The sequence below is a fragment of the Lampris incognitus genome, chromosome 13, assembly GCF_029633865.1.
Source record: "Lampris incognitus isolate fLamInc1 chromosome 13, fLamInc1.hap2, whole genome shotgun sequence".
Lineage (NCBI taxonomy): Eukaryota > Metazoa > Chordata > Actinopteri > Lampriformes > Lampridae > Lampris > Lampris incognitus.
In genome coordinates, this window is record NC_079223.1 from 3,016,875 (window position 1) to 3,038,585 (window position 21,711).

At 46.2% G+C, this 21,711-nt stretch overlaps 1 protein-coding gene across 9 annotated transcripts in view; it reads right to left on the bottom strand.

Annotated features, from left to right (window-relative positions):
• The window catches only part of slc8a1b (solute carrier family 8 member 1b), a 368,951-nt gene that overhangs the window by 86,961 nt on the left and 260,279 nt on the right, over positions 1-21,711 (bottom strand). The window contains exons 6-7 of one of the 9 annotated variants that reach the window (XM_056291265.1): positions 13,761-13,769; positions 548-696 (exon numbers count right to left, since the gene is read on the bottom strand). In XM_056291265.1, the coding sequence (XP_056147240.1) occupies positions 548-696; positions 13,761-13,769 (158 nt within the window). Of the gene's footprint in view, positions 1-547; positions 697-6,660; positions 6,675-8,628; positions 8,635-11,022; positions 11,032-12,999; positions 13,009-13,760; positions 13,770-13,947; positions 13,962-19,575; positions 19,585-21,711 lie in introns of all 9 variants that reach the window. The other 8 variants (XM_056291272.1, XM_056291271.1, XM_056291270.1 and 5 more) reach the window with 8 other exon arrangements.

Below are 21,711 nucleotides of genomic sequence, written 5' to 3' on the forward strand. Positions count from 1 at the left end.
GCCATCATCCATCCATCCATCCATCATCCATCCATCCATCCATCATCATCCATCCATCCATCATCCATCCATCCATCCATCCATCTATCCATCCATCCATCCATCCATCCATCCGTCCATCATCATCCATCCATCCATCATCATCCATCCATCCATCCAGCCATCATCCATCCATCCATCATCCATCCATCCATCCATCCATCCATCCATCCATCCATCCATCCGTCCATCCAGCCATCATCAACCATCCATCCATCCATCCATCCATCCATCCAGCCATCATCCATCCATCCATCATCCATCCAGCCACCATCCATCCATCCATCCATCCATTCAGCCACCATCCATCCATCATCCATCATCCATCCAATATCCAAGCCACTTATCCTGCTCTCAGGGTTGCAGGGATGTTGGAGTCTATCCCAGCAGTCATTGGGCGGCAGACGGGGAGACACCCTGGACAGGCTGCCAGGCCATCACACACACACACACACACACACACACACACACACACACACACACACACACACACACACACACACCTTACCTTGAACTCATAGGACTCCTCTATGATGACCTCTAGCTTGACGTGGTCTCCTAGCATTGGACGGCCCATCTCGGCAATGCGACGCTCTTCCTCATCTTTCCCAGTAAGAGCCTCTTCTTCCTCCTCCTCCTTCCCTTTCTGGCCGTCTTCTACAAAAACAGCATGAGAAAACAACCAGTGGTAATGTTAGCACACAACAGCAACAGGCCAATCAGAGCTTGTGGATGCTAACGGTGTACAGAACAAGCGACTTGATTGGCTGCATGGAGAATCCATCCATCCATCCATCCATCATCCATCCATCATCCATCCATCCACCATCTGAACCGCTTATCTGCTCTCAGGGTCGCGGGACGCTGGAGCCTATCCCAGCAGTCACTGGGCGGCAGGCGGGGAGACACCCTGGAGGGGCCACCAGGCCATCACAGGGTCCACACACCAGCGGCGTCATAGTGGGGGAGGGGGGGGACCTACCAGGGCCCAGAAGGGGGGGGGGCACCGGAAAGCCTGGAATTAAACGTTTGTTTTAGTTTATAAATGTTTATTTCTAACTAATTAGTGTCATAACGTCAGTTAAAATCGGCTCAGTACATCGGCTGAGGGACTTCAAGAAATAAGTTGAGGCTCTCTGAGGCCCCTCTCACCCCTCTCTGAGGCCCCTCTCACCCAGACGTGGACACCCCGGCTTCAGAAAGTAAAAGCCCTGCCAAGTATTTGTTCCACCCATGCACCACACCAGCTGAATTTAATTAGCAGGCCTCCTCAGCCAGGTAGATCCGCTCGCTTTGTGAATGGCTACAACAAATACACAGTAAGACTTGTCCTCTCTGAGGCCGGGCTGTCCACCTCCACTCTCACCCCTTACCCAAGGTGCAGCTCATCTAGTCCTGTCACGAGTGACTGCTGATACAAGCACGAGCACAGAGTCACGTCCTTCCCAAAGAAAGCAAAACCTGGGTTCCACAAAAGAACCCACATCTTCAGAGTGTGGGGGAGAACCAGAGCCCCCGGAGGAAACCCACGCAGACAACATGCAAACTCCACACGCAGGACGACCCGGGACCACCACCAAGGTGGGACTACCCCAGGGCTCGAACCCAGGACCTTCTTGCTGTGAGGTGACGGCGCTAACCACTGTGCCACCGTGCTACCATACATATATGTATATATATACATATGTGTGTGTATATATATATATATATATATATGTGTGTGTGTGTGTGTATATATGTGTATATATATGTGTGTGTGTGTATATATATATTAATTGGCTTGATGTAATGTAAGCCTTGTGTAGTCTTGCATTTCCTCATTCAATTTGAAAGGGCTAGAATCACCACAATTGGCGTTCAAGAGTTTATACCTAACAAAATATATATTGCGTGTTGAAATTAATCAGGAACACGTTCTCCTAACTCCCCCCCGCCCCCCCCCCCTTGTCCCCACGAGCGCATTCTGTTCGCTCTACTACACAGCTTCCTTCATGTGCGTCATCAAGATATTGGACTCTCTGCCGCCCTGGTGGCCGAGCGGAGTAACCCGCCGGTCCGGCAGTCCGCTCGTCACGTGGCTGGGAGGTTCGTATCCCAGACTCGCCGTAACCGGTCACGGCCAGAGCGTCCATGGGGTCAGGCCTTCATTAGGCCACCCTTACCCGAGGGATAGCGGGTGTAGATCGGTGTAGTGTTGGGGGACTCGTCGTTCTCCAGCGACCCCTCTGGCCCACCCGGGCGCCTGCAGCCAAGCAACCGAAAGCATCCTCCCTACGCCTCCTTCGCGGCCTGAAGGTGGCGCAATCCATGCGAGGAGGCTTCAGTGTGTAAAACAGCGAGAGCAGCGACACGAGTCTGAAGGAAGCTGGTATACCGACTCGACTATCTCCTTCCTGGGGAAACGTGAGCCAGGGGAGTTACTCCACAAGAGCTCCGGCCATGTGCCGTTGGGTTAATCGGGTGGGATAAGGGGGAAACACTAGAAATACATTTAAAAAAAATATTCGATTCCCTCTGAGATTTCTAAAAAAAGATGGAAAGTGGAATAGTAAACCTCCAATTAATTTATGAACCCCACCAGTGAAAGAAGGTAACAACACTGGTACCCCATGTGTACACAACACTTATCACCAAAAGGTGCTCTGAACAAAACGGGCTAGTTGGTCTTCACTGAGATTGGTCTGAAAACGTCACAAGTCCAAAAGGTTTATTTTCGATGGGGAAACATGAGCCCCTCTGTGAGCCCAGAAGCCGAGCCCCTCATCCCGCCGTGACTGCCCACCTTCCCTCCTTCCCTCCTCCACACCGCCAACGATCAAAACTCAGCACGCGGAGGGAGGGCTTACACAGACTCTCCCGCATGCGGCAAAAGATCAGCTACACATCTGAAACACACACCAGGAGACATGAGTGGCATAAGACCCAACAGGGTTATCAATCAATCAATCAATCAATCAATCAATCAATCAATCAATCAATCATACACCACTTTATACTGCACACCTGTGGTCACACTACATGTTGTACACCACTTTATACTGCACACCTGTAGTCACACTACATATTGTACACCACTTTATACTGCACACCTGTGGTCACACTACATATTGTACTACACTTTATACTACACACCTGTGGTCACACTACACATTGTACAACACTTTATACTGCCCCCTGTGGTCACACTACATATTGTACAACACTTTATACTGCACACCTGTGGTCACACTACATGTTGTACAACAATTTATACTGCACACCTGTGGTCACACTACATATTGTATACAACTTTATACTGCACACCTGTGGTCACACTACATGTTGTACAACAATTTATACTGCACACCTGTGGTCACACTACATATTGTACAACACTTTATACTGCACACCTGTAGTCACACTACATATTGTACACCACTTTATACTGCCCCCTGTGGTCATACTACACATTGTACACCACTTTATACTGCACACCTGTAGTCACACTACATATTGTACACCACTTTATACTGCCCCCTGTGGTCATACTACACATTGTACACCACTTTATACTGCACACCTGTGGTCACACTACATGTTGTACAACACTTTATACTGCACACCTGTGGTCACACTACATATTGTACAACACTTTATACTGCACACCTGTAGTCACACTACATATTGTACACCACTTTATACTGCCCCCTGTGGTCATACTACACATTGTACACCACTTTATACTGCACACCTGTGGTCACACTACATATTGTACAACACTTTATACTACCCCCTGTGGTCACACTACATATTGTACAACACTTTATACTGCACACCTGTGGTAACACTACATATTGTACAACACTTTATACTGCACACCTGTGGTAACACAACATATTGTATACAACTTTATACTGCACACCTGTGGTCACACTACATGTTGTACAACACTTTATACTGCACACCTGTGGTCACACTACATATTGTACAACACTTTATACTGCACACCTGTGGTCACACGACATATTGTATACAACTTTATACTGCACACCTGTGGTCACACTACATATTGTACAACACTTTATACTGCACACCTGTAGTCACACTACATATTGTACAACACTTTATACTGCACACCTGTAGTCACACTACATATTGTACACCACTTTATACTGCACACCTGTGGTCACACTACATATTGTACAACACTTTATACTGCACACCTGTAGTCACACTACATATTGTACACCACTTTATACTGCCCCCTGTGGTCATACTACACATTGTACACCACTTTATACTGCACACCTGTGGTCACACTACATATTGTACAACACTTTATACTACCCCCTGTGGTCACACTACATATTGTACAACACTTTATACTGCACACCTGTGGTCACACTACATATTGTACAACACTTTATACTGCACACCTGTGGTAACACAACATATTGTATACAACTTTATACTGCACACCTGTGGTCACACTACATATTGTACAACACTTTATACTGCACACCTGTGGTCACACGACATATTGTATACAACTTTATACTGTCCCCTGTGGTCACACTACATATTGTTCACCACTTTATACTGCACACCTGTGGTCACACTACATATTGCATATAACTTTATACTGCACACCTGTGGTCACACTACATATTGTACACCACTTTATACTGCACACCTGTGGTCACACTACATATTGTACACCACTTTATACTGCCCCCTGTGGTCATACTACATATTGTACACCACTTTATACTGCAAACCTGTGGTCACACAACATATTGCATACAACTTTATACTGCACACCTGTGGTCACACTACATATTGTACAACACTTTATACTGCACACCTGTGGTCACACTACATATTGTACACCACTTTATGCTGCCCCCTGTGGTCACACTACATGTTGTACAACACTTTATACTGCACACCTGTGGTCGCACTACATGTTGTACAACACTTTATACTGCACACCTGTGGTCACACTACATATTGTACAACACTTTATACTGCACACCTGTAGTCACACTACATATTGTACACCACTTTATACTGCCCCCTGTGGTCACACTACATGTTGTACAACACTTTATACTGCACACCTGTGGTCACACTACATATTGTACAACACTTTATACTGCACACCTGTGGTCACACTACATATTGTACAACACTTTATACTCTACACCTGTAGTCACACTACATATTGTACACCACTTTATACTGCCCCCTGTGGTCATACTACATATTGTACAACACTTTATACTGCTCCCTGTGGTCACACTACATGTTGTACAACACTTTATACTGCACACCTGTGGTCACACTACATATTGTACACCACCTTATACTGCACACCTGTGGTCACACTACATATTGCATACAACTTTATACTGCACACCTGTGGTCACACTACATATTGTACAACACTTTATACTGCCCCCTGTGGTCACACTACATGTTGTACACCACTTTATACTGCACACCTGTGGTCAAACTACATGTTGTACAACACTTTATACTGCACACCTGTGGTCACACTACATATTGTACAACACTTTATACTGCACACCTGTAGTCACACTACATATTGTACACCACTTTATACTGCCCCCTGTGGTCACACTACATGTTGTACAACACTTTATACTGCACACCTGTGGTCACACTACATATTGTACAACACTTTATACTGCACACCTGTGGTCACACTACATATTGTACAACACTTTATACTCTACACCTGTAGTCACACTACATATTGTACACCACTTTATACTGCCCCCTGTGGTCATACTACATATTGTACACCACTTTATACTGCCCCCTGTGGTCATACTACACATTGTACAACACTTTATACTGCACACCTGTGGTCACACTACATATTGTACAACACTTTATACTGCCCCCTATGGTCACACTACATATTGTTCACCACTTTATACTGCACACCTGTGGTCACACTACATATTGTACAACAATTTATACTGCACACCTGTGGTCACACTACATGTTGTACAACACTTTATACTGCACACCTGTGGTCACACTATATATTGTTCACCACTTTATACTGCACACCTGTGGTCACACTACATATTGCATACAACTTTATACTGCACACCTGTGGTCACACTACATATTGTACACCACTTTATACTGCCCCTGTGGTCACACTACATGTTGTACAACACTTTATACTGCACACCTGTGGTCACACTACATATTGTACAACACTTTATACTGCACACCTGTGGTCACACTACATATTGTACAACACTTTATACTGCACACCTGTGGTCACACTACATATTGTACACCACTTTATACTGCACACCTGTAGTCACACTACATATTGTACACCACTTTATACTGAACCCTGTGGTCATACTACACATTGTACAACACTTTATACTGCACACCTGTGGTCACACTACATATTGTACAACACTTTATACTGCCCCCTATGGTCACACTACATATTGTTCACCACTTTATACTGCACACCTGTGGTCACACTACATATTGTACAACAATTTATACTGCCCCCTGTGGTCACACTACATATTGTACACCACTTTATCCTGCACACCTGTGGTCACACTACATATTGTACACCACTTTATCCTGCACACCTGTGGTCACACTACATATTGTACACCACTTTATACTGCACAACTGTAGTCACACTACATATTATACACCACTTTATACTGCCCCCTGTGGTCATACTACACATTGTACACCATTTTATACTGCACACCTGTGGTCACACAACATATTGTATACAACTTTATACTGCACACCTGTGGTCACACTACATATTGTTCACCACTTTATACTGCACACCTGTGGTCACACTACATATTGTACAACAATTTATACTGCCCCCTGTGGTCACACTACATGTTGTACAACACTTTATACTGCACACCTGTGGTCACACTACATATTGTTCACCACTTTATACTGCACACCTGTGGTCACACTACATATTGCATACAACTTTATACTGCACACCTGTGGTCACACTACATATTGCATACAACTTTATACTGCACACCTGTGGTCATAGTACATATTGTACACCACTTTATACTGCCCCCTGTGGTCATACTACATATTGTACACCACTTTATACTGCACACCTGTGGTCACACAACATATTGTATACAACTTTATACTGCACACCTGTGGTCACACTACATATTGTACACCACCTTATACTGCACACCTGTTGTCACACAACATATTGTACAACACTTTATACTGCACACCTGTGGTCACACTACATATTGTACAACACTTTATACTGCACACCTGTGGTGAAATTATTAAAAAGCAAGCTTACAGAGGCTTCGAGCAGCTTATAATGATGCTATGAGAGTACTACTAAAAAGATCTAGATGGTGTAGTGCAAGTGAGATGTTTTTGGCTGCAGGAGTCAGTACCTTTCAGGCTCTTATAAGAAATCTCATGTATACATTTATTTGTGGGCTCAATGACTCTGATAATGTAATCATCAAGAGTTTAACTAATATAAGATTGCCGGCAGTGGGACCACTGGTGTAGCTGCCTTCCTATAAGACACTGACTTGTTCCATCTATGTTATTTTATTGTGTTTACTCTGTGTATAGTCTGGGGTTTGTCTTTTACCTATTTGTCTTTGTCTGTTGTGGACCCTGCAATAAAGTTTTGAATTGAATTGCAGTGAACTGGTATGATGGGCTCCAGGCCCCCACCTCCCCCTTCTCTGCATCCCCTTTTCTCTTCCTCTACCTCTCTCTCCAATAGTGACTGTCAGTAATTGAATTGCTCTGTGGTCCTAAGCTTATTGCTGGGATGAGAACTGGCATCAGAGAGAAACAGAGAGACAAAGGAAACAGAGAAGAAGAGAGACAAAGGAAACAGAGAAGAAGAGAGACAACGAAAACAGACAAGAGAGACAAAGAAAACCGAGAAGAAGAGAGATCAAAGAAAACCGAGAAGAGGGACAAAGAAAACAGAGAAGAAGAGACAAAGAAAACAGAGAAGAAGAGAGATAAGAGAAAAACCGAGAAGAAGACAGACAAAGACAACCGAGAAGAAGAGAGATCAAAGAAAACCAAAGAGGGACAAAGAAAACAGAGATCAAAGAAAACAGAGAAGAAGAGAGATAAGAGAAAAACCGAGAAGAAGACAGACAAAGAAAACAGAGAAGAAGAGAGATCAAAGAAAACAAAGAAGAAGAGAGACAAAGAAAATAGAGAAGAAGAGAGATCAAAGTTAACACGGGGAACTGGTGAACATGCTGAGCTGGGAGAGGAGCTGGGAGGCGAGGTGGTGGTACTGGCCTGCTAATCTCCCTGAAATAGAAACACTCTCTTGTTTCCATTCCACAATGTTCTCCGCCCTCTTTTGAATTTCATGCTGTTACTGTCTCTTATCCAGTCAAACTCACCACCGTGGTTGTGTACCGCCCTCTGGAGGAGCTTGACACACTTGTGTCGCACTTCCCTGTTGATGACTCTGCACTTATCCTTCTCGGTGACTTCAACATCCACACTGACAAGCTAGATCCTCTTCTCTCTTTCCTCTCCTCCTTTGACCTTCAACTCTCACCCTCTCCTCCTACCCACAAGGCCGGCAACCAGATGGACCTTCTCTTTACTAGAATCTGTCCTATTTCCAATCTCTCTGTTACTCCCCCTCCAGCTCTCTGACCACTATTTCATGTCATACTCTCTCTCCCTCTCTTTACCCCCCTCAGCCCCTCCCCTACCCACATGGTTTCCACCCGTAGACACCTCCGCTCTCTCTCTGCCAGTGATCTTTCTTCCTCTGTTACCTCTACCCTCCCTACACCTGAATATTTCTCTCTCCTACCCCCTGACACTGCTACTGATCTTCTTCTCTCTACCCTCTCCTCTTCTCTGGACAATCTCTGTCCCCTCACCTCCAGGCCTGCACGCCCAACTCCACCTGCCCCTTGGCTGTCTGACTCAGTACGTACTGACAGGCGGAGCCTGAGAGTGGCAGAGCGCAAATGGAGAAAAGGCAAACTCTCAGAGGACCTTCTCAACTTCCAGTCTCTTCTTTCCACTTCCTCCTCCTCCCTTTCTGCTGCTAAAGCTGTGATCTATCGCTCTGCTTCTAATCCTAAGAAACTCTTTGAAACCTTCTCTACACTTCTTCAACCCCCACCTCCTCCTCCTACTTCCTCCCTTCTCCCTGATAACTTCGCTAACTTCTTTGACAAGAAGGTAAACGACGGCAGATCCTCATTTTCTCATCACCCAGTTAGTGCTCCTTGCACTAACCCACCCTCTGCACCCTCCCTCACCTCTCCACGTCCCACCCTATCCCACCTCACTCCCCTCTCCCCCGACGAGGTCCTCAACCTCATCACATCCAGTCGCCCCACCACATGCTCCCTTGACCCGGTCCCCTCCCCTCTTCTTCAGTCTATAGCACCTGAACTCCTTCCCTTTCTAACCCACCTCCTCAACACCTCCCTCCAGGCAAGATGCTTTCCATCTGCCTTCAAGACTGCTAGAGTCACCCCCCTTCTCAAGAAACCATCACTTAACCCCTCTGATGTCACAAACTACAGACCGGTTTCCCTTCTACCCTTTCTATCCAAAACTTTCGAACGTGCTGTCTTTAACCAACTTTCTTTATCCCTCCACCAGAACAGCATCCTGGACCCTAACCAGTCTGGGTTCAAGGTGGGTCACTCGACAGAGACGGTTCTCCTTGCAGTGACAGAATTGCTGTTCTCTGCGAGAACAACCTCTCTCTCCTCTGTCCAGATACTCCTGGACCTGTCAGCTGCGTTCGACACAGTGAATCACCAGATCCTCCTCTCTACCCTCGAGGGGCTGGGTGTCACAGGCTCTGCACTCTCAATGTTTGCATCCTACCTGACGGGTCACTCCTACCAGGTGACATGGAGGGGATCTGTGTCGGAGCCTCGCAGACTGACTACAGGTGTCCCACAAGATTCGGTTCTGGGTCCTCTCCTTTTCTCCATGTACACGACATCCCTGGGTTCTGTTATTCGCTCGCATGACTTCTCTTATCATTGTTATGCTGATGTCACCAGCTGATCTTGTCCTTTCCTCCTCTGACACACAAGTAGAGACACGCATTGCTGCATGCTTGACTGACATCTCGGAGTGGATGGCGACACACCACCTGAAGCTCAATCTGGACAAGACAGAGCTGATGTTCCTCACGGGGAAAGGTTGCCCACACCGAGACCTGGCCATCACCATTGACAACACCGTGGTGATGCAAACTCGGACTGTGAGGAATCTGGGTGTGATCCTGGACGACCAATGGTCATTTGCTGCAAACGTTGCATCAGTTGCTCACTCCTGCAGTTTTCTCCTCTATAACATCAGGAGGATTCGCCCATTCCTCACCAACGAGACGGCACATGTGCTCATCCAGGCTCTGGTCATCTCCCAGCTGGATTACGGCAACTCCCTCCTTGCTGGTGCCCCGGCGTCGGCCACCAGACCTCTGGAGCTTGTTCAAAAAGCTGCAGCTCATCTGGTGTTAAATTGCCCTAAATTCTCCCACACAACTCCACTTCTCGTGTCCCGCCACTGGCTCCCAGTAGCTGCTTGCATCCAGTTTAAGACTCTGGTGCTAGCCTACAGGGCAGGGAAAGGAACAGCGCCTTCCTATCTCCAAGGCCATGGTCAAGCCCTACACTCCCGCCCAACCACTTCGCTCTGCTGCCTCGGGACACCTGGTTGCCCCGTCGCTCAGAGGTCCTTGCTGCCGATCGACCCGGTCACGGCTCTTTTCTGTCCTGGCCCCACAGTGGTGGACTGAACTCCCCACTGATGTCAGGACAGCGGAGTCGGAGTTACTTGTTCTTAGCACTTATTGTGTTCACTTTTTTTTTTTAAAGAAAATCTCTTTTTTGCGCATTTACTTTAGCACTGGTTTTGCTCTGAGATGCTTGTTTAGAGAGATGATGCACTCATGACCTCTGATGACTAGTAGTTCTCCTGATTTCCTATGTTAAATGATGCACTTATTGTAAGTCGCTTTGGCTAAAAGCATCGGCTAAATAACTGTAATGTAAGGACGCCCAACGAAGCCGGAGGTAACACGGGGGATTCGAACTGGCGATCCCCGTGTTGGTAGGCAATGGAATAGACTGCTACGCTACCCGGATGCCCAACATAAAAAATGTTTTAACTGTTTTAGCAATTGCATGTTATGAGAAAGCACAGGCTACTTGTGTCTAAACTAAATATAAATGAAATTTATAATGAAATGAAATGAAACATTTTATTATTGTTGGCCATTATCAACACAAACTCAGTGCAGAAGGTCGTGCTGGCAGTGTAGAAGGTCATGCTGGCAGTGTAGAAGGTCATGCTGGCAGCAGCAGCGCCGCAGCAGCTGTGCCGTCTGTGTGGACACCACATGCGTGCGAGCTGCAGACCTTAGTGGGGCTCCTGCATTTGTAACCTCCCCAGCAGCTGCTGCAGCCAAGCCCGGGCAGCAAGAGCAGAGGGACGGGGAGGAGGCAGCAGTGGACCTGCCTGTCACTGAGAGCCAGGAGGATGACAATGAAATGGAAAGTACACGACAGTACACATGGCCATTGTTACTCTAGTTAATGGTCACACCCCTATTTGCATATGAAACCGATCATTGGTTTTAGTTGTGTAGCTACTGTATTGTTTATAAGGGTGGGGGTACCTGCAGTCACTGTATTGTTTATAAGGGTGGGGACACCTGCAGTCACTGTATTGTTTATAAGGGTAGGGTACCTGCAGTCACTGTATTGTTTATAAGGGTGGGGTACCTGCAGTCACTGTATTGTTTATAAGGGTGGGGTACCTGCAGTCACTGTATTGTTTATAAGGGTGGGGTACCTGCAGTCACTGTATTGTTTATAAGGGTGGGGTACCTGCAGTCACCGTATTGTTTATAAGGGTGGGGACACCTGCAGTCACCGTATTGTTTATAAGGGTGGGGGCACCTGCAGTCAGGTGAGACTGAAGAGGTCACTCAGATGATGACGAGATGTTTCTGTTAATAAACTTGGAGTCCAGATGAACTGATTCAACCTTCTTTGAGAACCAGACACAAGAACACTTTCTTTCCACAGGTCATCACTCTGATGAACATTTAACATTGTCATAATAAATCTCAGCACACTGTATATACTGTACATTGTACGTACACATTCTTTCATGTCCACCTGCCTCATGTATACACGTAACCTGCTAACGTCTTTATTCCAGCCTTCCTGTTTCACTTGTATGGAAACTGATGGCTGTTTTATATTGGTGGATGCTGAACACAGGCACACAGCCAGCGGCGTCATAGTGGGGGGGGAAGGGGAAGGACCTATCAGGATGAAGGGGGGGGGGCTTGGGAAGCCTGGAATTAAGTTTGTTTTGGTTTGCACATTTTTATTTCTGACTAATTAGAGTCATAAGTTCAGTTAAAATTGGCTCAATACATCAGTTGAGGGACGTAAAAGAAAATAGTGGAGGCTCTCTGATACCCCTCTCACCCCTCTCTGATGCCCCTCTCACCCCTCTCTGATGCCCCTCTCACCCCTCTCTGAGGCCCCTCTCACCCCTTACAAAAGGTGCAAATTGATTTAGTTCACATCATGGGTGTCAACATCAGCACCCTAAGATGCATCAAAGTTTGAAGTGATACTGTAAATTTTTTTCAATCACTGCAAGATAGTTAAGTTAGGCTAAGTTAGGGTAAGTTAGGGTAGTTAGGGTAAATTAGGCTAAGTTAGGGTAGTTAGGGTAAATTAGGTTAAGTTAGGCTAAAATAGATTAATGTACTGTGAGTGTGAATAATACACAGTATGCTAGAACTCAAAAAAGTGATGCGTTAGAGACAAAAGAGGAAAGGGGCCCACAGAGACTGCTTACATACCGGGCCCAGCATTTTGTGCTACAGCCCTGCACACAGCAGTGTTCAACTGTGAAACCCTCCATCCATCCATCCATCCATCCATCCATCCATCATCCTGCTCTCAGGGTGGCGGGGATGTTGGAGCCCATCCCAGCAGTCATTGGGTGGAAGGCGGGGAGACACCTTGCTTTGGACTGTGGGAGGAAACCGGAGCACCCGGAGGAAACCCACGCAGACATGGGGAGAACATGCAAACTCCACACAGAGGACGACCCGGGACGACCCCCAAGGCTAGACTACCCCGGGGCTCGAACCCAGGACCTTCTTGCTGTGAGGCAACAGCGCTAACCACTGCGCCACCGTGCTGCTAGGTTCAAATACAAACTCAACAAATAAACTGGGTAGAAATTACTTACAGTAACTTTAAGTGGCCATTAGAGTTGGCCATGTGAGTATTTTCCTGTGTGTGGTACGTTTATGTGTGTCTCTGTGTGTATGCACACACATAGCAGCCAGGCAGTTGTTGTTAGGCTGAACACACACACACACACACACACAAACACAAACACACACACACACACACACACACACACACACACACACTAATAGTGACTAAATCAAATCAATTAATTAACAGAAGGAAGCCTCATGTGGGATTAAAATAACCTCTTATGTCCCTTGTTAACAACACCCTCTGAGAGTGAGTGTGTGTTAATTAATAATCTTATTTGTTACAGCTGTGTTTATCCTGCTATGCTTACACCACAGAGTACCAAGACCAGTCTGGCATGTTTTTAACCTTTACGTGGTAACCTGCAGATATCACCACCCTCCTCTCCTAGTCCAATAGGCTTTCGGTTGCGCATGTTTGTTTAAAGCAGGGGGCGCTACTCCACATGCAGTTCTGTGGTTCTCTGCTAACTGGAGATTTTGTGCCTTTCCATTGTCAAGATGCATTGATCATCTGCAAAGCCACGATGTCCCCCGGTCCATAACACCAGTCAATGGATGAATACAGCTAGGACTACTGCTACCCATAGGAGTAGCAGGAGTTATTATGGAGGTTTACTCCTCTAGACCCTCCGTGTTCTGCTCTGTTGTCTCCTGACAATGTTAACAGGAGTACCACAAGGAGTGTGTGACTCTTCACCACGCACGGACGGTCATTCATCATGGAGAGGCTATTTAGCGCTTCACATGATGCTGGGGTGTATGAAGACCAGTCTAGGTAGGCCATGAAAGGCCATCTAGGAAAGGTACTACTCCTGTACTTAACCCCTTATACCAGCAACCTCACTAACATGGTTCAGGGTTTAAGTAACTCTTTAAAGGGAAGGAAAAGAGGGGATTTGAATAGCTAATTCAACACTAGCCATGGCCATACCTGCTGATAATATAGTTCTCCTAATCCCACAAATGTGTCTAAGGTGCACCATGCACCTCCTGCCACGAAATGACCAAAAATGGGCCCCGCCGGGCGGGTCCTGTGTACACCGAGCCACGTGCTGCAGACTGTGATTTAAGCTCTGCGCCGTAAGTTAGTGGCTGGCAGCGATCTTGCAATTTGCCAAATTGGCTATTGGTCATAGAAAACAGTGGAGTTGAGGAGAGACAGAGGTAAAGAGACACTTTTAACACCGCCACAGTGTCATCCTTTGAGACAAGTTAAATAGAAAAGCAGAGGAGGGGCGAAGGAGGAGAAAAAGAGATGAACCATGACACGCCGTCGTGCTTGACAAGAGCCTTGCGCCGCTGGCAAGGTGAGGAGACAGGAGTGGAAGTGAGCAGACAGGAGTGGAAGACAGGAGAAAGGAGTGGAGGGGGACAGACAGGATTGGAGGTGAGGAGACAGGAGTGGAGGAGAAGAGACATGAGTGAAGGAGAAGAGACGGAGTGGAGGACAAGAGACAAGAGTGGAGATGAGGGAACAGGAGTAGAGGACAAGAGACAGGAGTGGAGGAGAGGAGACAGGAGTGGAGGTGAAGAGACAGGAGTGGAGATGAGGGAACAGGAGTGGAGGAGAAGAGACAGGAGTGGAGGAGAGGAGACAGGAGTGGAGGTGAAGAGACGGAGTGCAGGAGAAGAGAGGATTGGAGGTGAGGAGACAGGAGTGGAGGAGAGGAGACAGGAGCGGAGGAGAAGAGACGAGTGAAGGACAAGAGACAGGAGTGGAGGTGAGGGAACAGGAGTGGAGGAGAAGAGACAGGAGTGGAGGAGAGGACACGAGTGGAGGTGAGGGGATAGGAGTGGAGGAGGAGAGGAGACAGGAGAGGAGGTGAGGAGACATGAGTGGAGGAGAGTAACAGAGTGTTAGGCTCTGATGGGGTCTGCTTCTCTGGTGGAGGAGGAGAGGAGGGATGAAGGACAAGAAGAGGAGAAGAGGGGACAAGGGGATCGGTGGAGGGGCTGAATAGAGGAGAGTTTCTGGGCATAAAAAATGGTGTGAAAGAGGAGTTGAGAATAAAAGGAAGACACGATGTGGAGGGTGGGGAAGAGGTATAAGTGAAGAGATGGATTCACATCTAATCATGCTTTGACTAATCTGAAGATTTACTGTAAGATGTTCTACACTGTCGTCCAGTGTCTGTCTGTGCTATGTATCCACTGTACCGCGTGTTCATGTGCAGGCTACAGTAACAGTAATGTGTTCATATGCAGGATACAGTAACAGTAATGTGTTCATGTGTAGGTTACAGTAACAGTAATGTGTTCATGTGCAGGATAGAGTGATAGTAATGTGTCCATGTGCATGTTACAGTAACAGTAATGTGTTCATGTGCAGGATACAGTAACAGTAATGTGTTCATGTGCAGGATACAGTGATAGTAATGTGTCCATGTTCATGTTACAGTAACAGTAATGTGTTCATGTGCAGGATACAGTAACAGTAATGTGTTCATGTGCAGGATACAGTGATAGTAATGTGTCCATGTTCATGTTACAGTAACAGTAATGTGTTCATGTGCAGGATACAGTAACAGTAATGTGTTCAGATGCAGGCTACAGTAACAGCAATGTGTTCATGTGTAGGTTACAGTAACAGTAATGTGTTCATGTGCAGGATATAGTGACAGTAATGTGTTCATATGCATGTTACAGTAACAGTAATGTGTTCATGTGTAGGTTACAGTAACAGTAATGTGTTCATGTGCAGGATACAGTGACAGTAATGTGTTCATATGCATGTTACAGTAACAGTAATGTGTTCTTGTGCAGGTTACAGTAACAGTAATGTGTTAATGTGTAGGGTACAGTAACAGTAATGTGTTCATGTGCAGGATACAGTGGCAGTAATGTGTTCATGTGCAGGATACAGTGACAATAATGTGTTCATGTGCAGGTTACAGTAACAGTAATGTGTTCATGTGCATGTTACAGTAACAGTAATGTGTTCATGTGCAGGATACAGTGACAGTAATGTGTCCATGTGCATGTTACAGTAACAGTAATGTGTTCATGTGCAGGATACAGTAACAGTAATGTGTTCATGTGCAGGATACAGTGATAGTAATGTGTCCATGTTCATGTTACAGTAACAGTAATGTGTTCATGTGCAGGATACAGTAACAGTAATGTGTTCAGATGCAGGCTACAGTAACAGCAATGTGTTCATGTGTAGGTTACAGTAACAGTAATGTGTTCATGTGCAGGATATAGTGACAGTAATGTGTTCATATGCATGTTACAGTAACAGTAATGTGTTCATGTGTAGGTTACAGTAACAGTAATGTGTTCATGTGCAGGATACAGTGACAGTAATGTGTTCATATGCATGTTACAGTAACAGTAATGTGTTCTTGTGCAGGTTACAGTAACAGTAATGTGTTAATGTGTAGGGTACAGTAACAGTAATGTGTTCATGTGCAGGATACAGTGGCAGTAATGTGTTCATGTGCAGGATACAGTGACAATAATGTGTTCATGTGCAGGTTACAGTAACAGTAATGTGTTCATGTGCATGTTACAGTAACAGTAATGTGTTCATGTGCAGGATACAGTGACAGTAATGTGTCCATGTGCATGTTACAGTAACAGTAATGTGTTCATGTGCATGTTAAAGTAACAGTAATGTGTTCATGTGCAGGGTATTGTAACAGTAATGTGTTCATGTGCAGGATACAGTAACAGTAATGTGTTCATGTGCAGGATACAGTAACAGTAATGTGCTCATGTGCAGGATACAGTAACAGTAATGTGTTCATGTGCAGGATACAGTAACAGTAGTGTGTTCATTTGCAGGATAAAGCAACAGTAATGTGTTCTTGTGCAGGTTACAGTAACAGTAGTGTGTTCATTTGCAGGATAAAGCAACAGTAATGTGTTCATGTGCAGGATACAGTAACAGTAGTGTGTTCATGTGCAGGATAAAGCAACAGTAATGTGTTCATGTACAGGATACAGTAGCAGTAATGTGTTCATGTGTTGGATACAGTAACAGTAGTGTGTTCATGTGCAGGATACAGTAACAGTAGTGTGTTCATTTGCAGGATACAGTAACAGTAATGTGTTCTTGTGCAGGATACAGTAACAGTAATGTGTTCTTGTGCAGGATACAGTAACAGTAATGTGTTCATGTGCAGGATACAGTAACAGTAATGTGTTCATGTGCAGGATACAGTAACAGTAATGTGTTCTTGTGCAGGTTACAGTAACAGTAATGTGTTCATGTGCAGGATACAGTGGCAGTAATGTGTTCTTGTGCAGGTTACAATAACAGTAATGTGTTCATGTGCAGGATACAGTAACAGTAATGTGTTCATGTGCAGGTTACAGTAACAGTAATGTGTTCATGTGCAGGATACAGTAACAGTAATGTGTTCTTGTGCAGGATACAGTAACAGTAATGTGTTCTTGTGCAGGTTACAATAACAGTAATGTGTTCATGTGCAGGTTACAGTAACAGTAATGTGTTCATGTGCAGGATACAGTAACAGTAATGTGTTCATGTGCAGGATACAGTAACAGTAATGTGTTCTTGTGCAGGATACAGTAACAGTAATGTGTTCTTGTGCAGGTTACAATAACAGTAATGTGTTCATGTGCAGGTTACAGTAACAGTAATGTGTTCATGTGCAGGATACAGTAACAGTAATGTGTTCATGTGCAGGATACAGTAACAGTAATGTGCTCATGTGCAGGATACAGTAACAGTAGTGTGTTCATTTGCAGGTTACAGTAACAGTAATGTGCTCATGTGCAGGATACAGTAACAGTAATGTGTTCATTTGCAGGATACAGTAACAGTAATGTGTTCATGTGCAGGATACAGTAACAGTAATGTGTTCATTTGCAGGATACAGTAACAGTAATGTGTTCATGTGCAGGTTACAGTAACAGTAATGTGTTCATGTGCAGGGTAGAGTAACGATCGCATGAATGAATGGAGTTACTTTAGTGACGTTTCTTTGGCAGCCATCATTGTCAGTGATGATACGAACCACTTGATATCACACACACACACATACACACACACACACACACACACAAACACACACACACAAAAGCAATTTTATGTTAAGGGGATGTTAATGTCATTTACTAATTCATAACATGTGTGGTAGGGCTCAATGGATTGGAGCCTAATGGACGGTCAGATCTATCACCTAAATACTCAATATGTATGAACAATGCAATATCCATACACACACACTCACACAATACACACACACAAACACACACATGCTTGTAGACACACACTTCAGCTGCACACAACCCAGAGAGTCCCTGATGCAGTCACGCTATTCAGGGACATTTACAAATGTTAACTAATGTCACTGGTGTTTTCATTATCATAATGTTACGTACTACTGCATGACAAGACATTTACACACACACACACACACACACACACACACACACACACACACACACACACACACACACACACACACACAAGGACAAAGAGGACAAAGCAGAAAGAGAGGACACTGCTGTCGGCTGTAATCTGTCATTTACATATCCATGGAGTACTGAGTGTGTTTGTGTGCGTGTGTGTGTGTGTGCGTCCGTGTGTGTATTTGTTGAGACCCTCTGCAGGGACCTCAGGGGTTTCGGGCGTGTCCCTGGTTTGCATGTTTCTCTAACAGTTGTAGTACAGACGCCTGTGGAGGTTTTGGTGTCGTTGGTCTCATGTGAGTCCTGTGGATCGGACCAGAACCTCGTTACGTCAGGAGAGACCACGTTACAGTACTGACATCATTGGCAGCAGCTTGGGTCGATCCCTCACTGTAAATTAGTCCCTGCACCACATGTGTGGTTTCTTACAGCTATTCAGCTTTACATGAAACAAATCTGTCCTTTTCTGAGACACGGTTTCACAGTTTAGGATGAAGAAGTTCACAACCTCTTCTGGACCTGGTGTTTTCAGGTGTCATGTCCACTTTGGTTTTCACCCTGGCAGTCTGAGTCTGCCTCGTTTCATTACATGTTTTTGGCTGGCCCCATGTCAGCGTACATCTTAATATTCCATATTTCACGTGAGTTTAAAGAGCTCATGCTTCCACACATCCTGCTCTTGCTGCACACGTCATGTGAGTGAGGTTACTGAGGTAAAGAGCCGAGTCCCACAAACTCCGCTAACTCTAGTCCTGATGCTCCGTAATCCAGGGGAGGAAGTCACAGAAAGTTCTGTTGTTGACAGTAACTTTCTGTGACTGACAACTTTAACTTCCGCTTCAGGTGTGGAATGATGGCGCCGCAAATTCACATTTGCGGCGGCCTCACCCAGTACCGTCCATGAGGTGTCTTTGTCCACGTCTATGTCTAAGTTTGTCTTCGTTCGTTGGCTGGGAGGGCTTGGTCTGCTACGCTGTGGGCCCAGGGACCACGGCCTTGCCCGGAGCTGCACCCGGGCAGGTAACACCGAGGGCGGTCTGACAGGACATGGAAGCGGGGCAAGCTAAGCTAAGGGCTAGCCCATGCAGACCGGCAGTTCCAATAACACCGCGGGTGGTCTGGCGGAGGCCTCACCTGGCGTTGACTGTGGTGTTTTTGACGTGGTCGTGAGGAGTGTGGGGAGGTGTATCGAGGGTGTCTGGCTGGGGGAGCTGGCGCTGGATCAACTGGGAGAGCTTGGTGTGCTTCGTCCGGTGGGCCCGGGGACCACGGCCCCTGCCTGGAGCTGCGCCTGAGGAGGAAACACGGAGGCCGGTCTGACAAGACGTGTAATCGGGGCAGGCTAAGCTAACTGCTAGCCCATGCAGACCGGCGGTTCCGACAGTCATCCTGGCTGGCGTTGTTCCCTCGGACAGTGATTTTTTTTGGGGGGGGGGGGGTTGGATGTGTGTGTTAGTTTGAGTGTACGTGTTCTGATTCCTGATTAGTCAATCTAACTGATTTCCAATGAAGTCAAACGTTTTAAAGTGGCGTGTGCAGTGTTGAAGCAGAGCTGTAAGTTACCACAAGACCGGTGCTGTGACTGCGTCCTCTCCTCATTGTGTCTGATGAAAAGGACACTGCGTGCTCCTGAAAGCTCTGGGAGGTGAGCAGGGTTCGATGCTCCGAGTACTGGATGCTAAAAATATTTCTGCCTTTAGCGAAAAGAGTCAAAGGTGGGCAGTTGCCCTGGTAGTGAGAGAGACCAGTCACAGAGGGGTCATCCATGCTAGTCTAACAGCAGGGCTGCACATCCATGCAATGTGCGCCCTGTGAAGTGCCTTCGTGGAAGCCCTTCAGTAACAAACCTTCCCGACTGTCAGTGTCACTCTTGATGACAGTGACAACTGAATGTTAACATGTGAAATGTAGGAGTGTCCGGCTGGCGTAGCGGTCTATTTTGTTGCCTTCCAACATGATCCCAGGATCCCAGTTGGTCGGGCATCCCTACAGACACAATTGGCCGTGTCTGTGGGTGGGAAGCCGGATGTGGGTATGTGTCCCGGTCACTGCACTAGCGCCTCCTCTGGTCGGTCGGCTTGCCTGTTCGGGGGGGGGGGCGAGCTGGGGGGAATAGCGTGATCCTCCCACGCGCTACGTCCTCCTGGTGAAACTCCTCACTGTCAGGTGAAAAGAAGCGGCTGGTGACTCCACATGTATCAGAGGAGGCATGTGGTAGTCTGCAGCCCTCCCTGGACCGGGATAAGGGGTGGAGCAGAGACCAGGACGGCACGGAATAGTGGGGTAATTGGCCAAGTACAACACCCCCCCCCCCCAAAAAAAGTGAAATGTAAAACCTAGTCAAAGCAGCCATTCAGAGCTGCTAAGTTCACAACAGGTAGCCAGCAGGGTTGTGTACTGGGGAGAATGTGGCGGTACGATACGTATCACGATACAGGGTTACGATGCGATATATCACCATATATTGTGACGCTGCAAGAAATACCATATGTTGTGGTTTCGTAGGCCTGTGTTCTTTGTGTTATGCTACTGCCTGTCTCAGTTTACGTTGTTGGGTTGGAGTGGAAGAGTCACATGGCTGAAGATAGATTACAACACTGCTGTGTAGCGGTGGTGGGGTTACACACAACACAACATGTTTGTCATTAACCTTTACGTGTAAAGAACTAAAAACCGATATAGCAGTTTTGAGAATCGATACAGTACCACACAAGATAATATCGCGATACTCGAGTGTATCGATATTTTCTTACACCCCTAGTCCCCAGCATGAAGAAGGTGAGAGGTGTGGTGTGGTTTGGGTATTAGTTTAGAGCCTGCGCCATCATTTTCCACGGAGGGCTACATTAGAATATATCTTTACCATTGCGGGCCAGAATCATATTACAGGATATTGGATCATGTGTATGACTGTGTTGACAGATATAGCTACTGTAAATCATGTC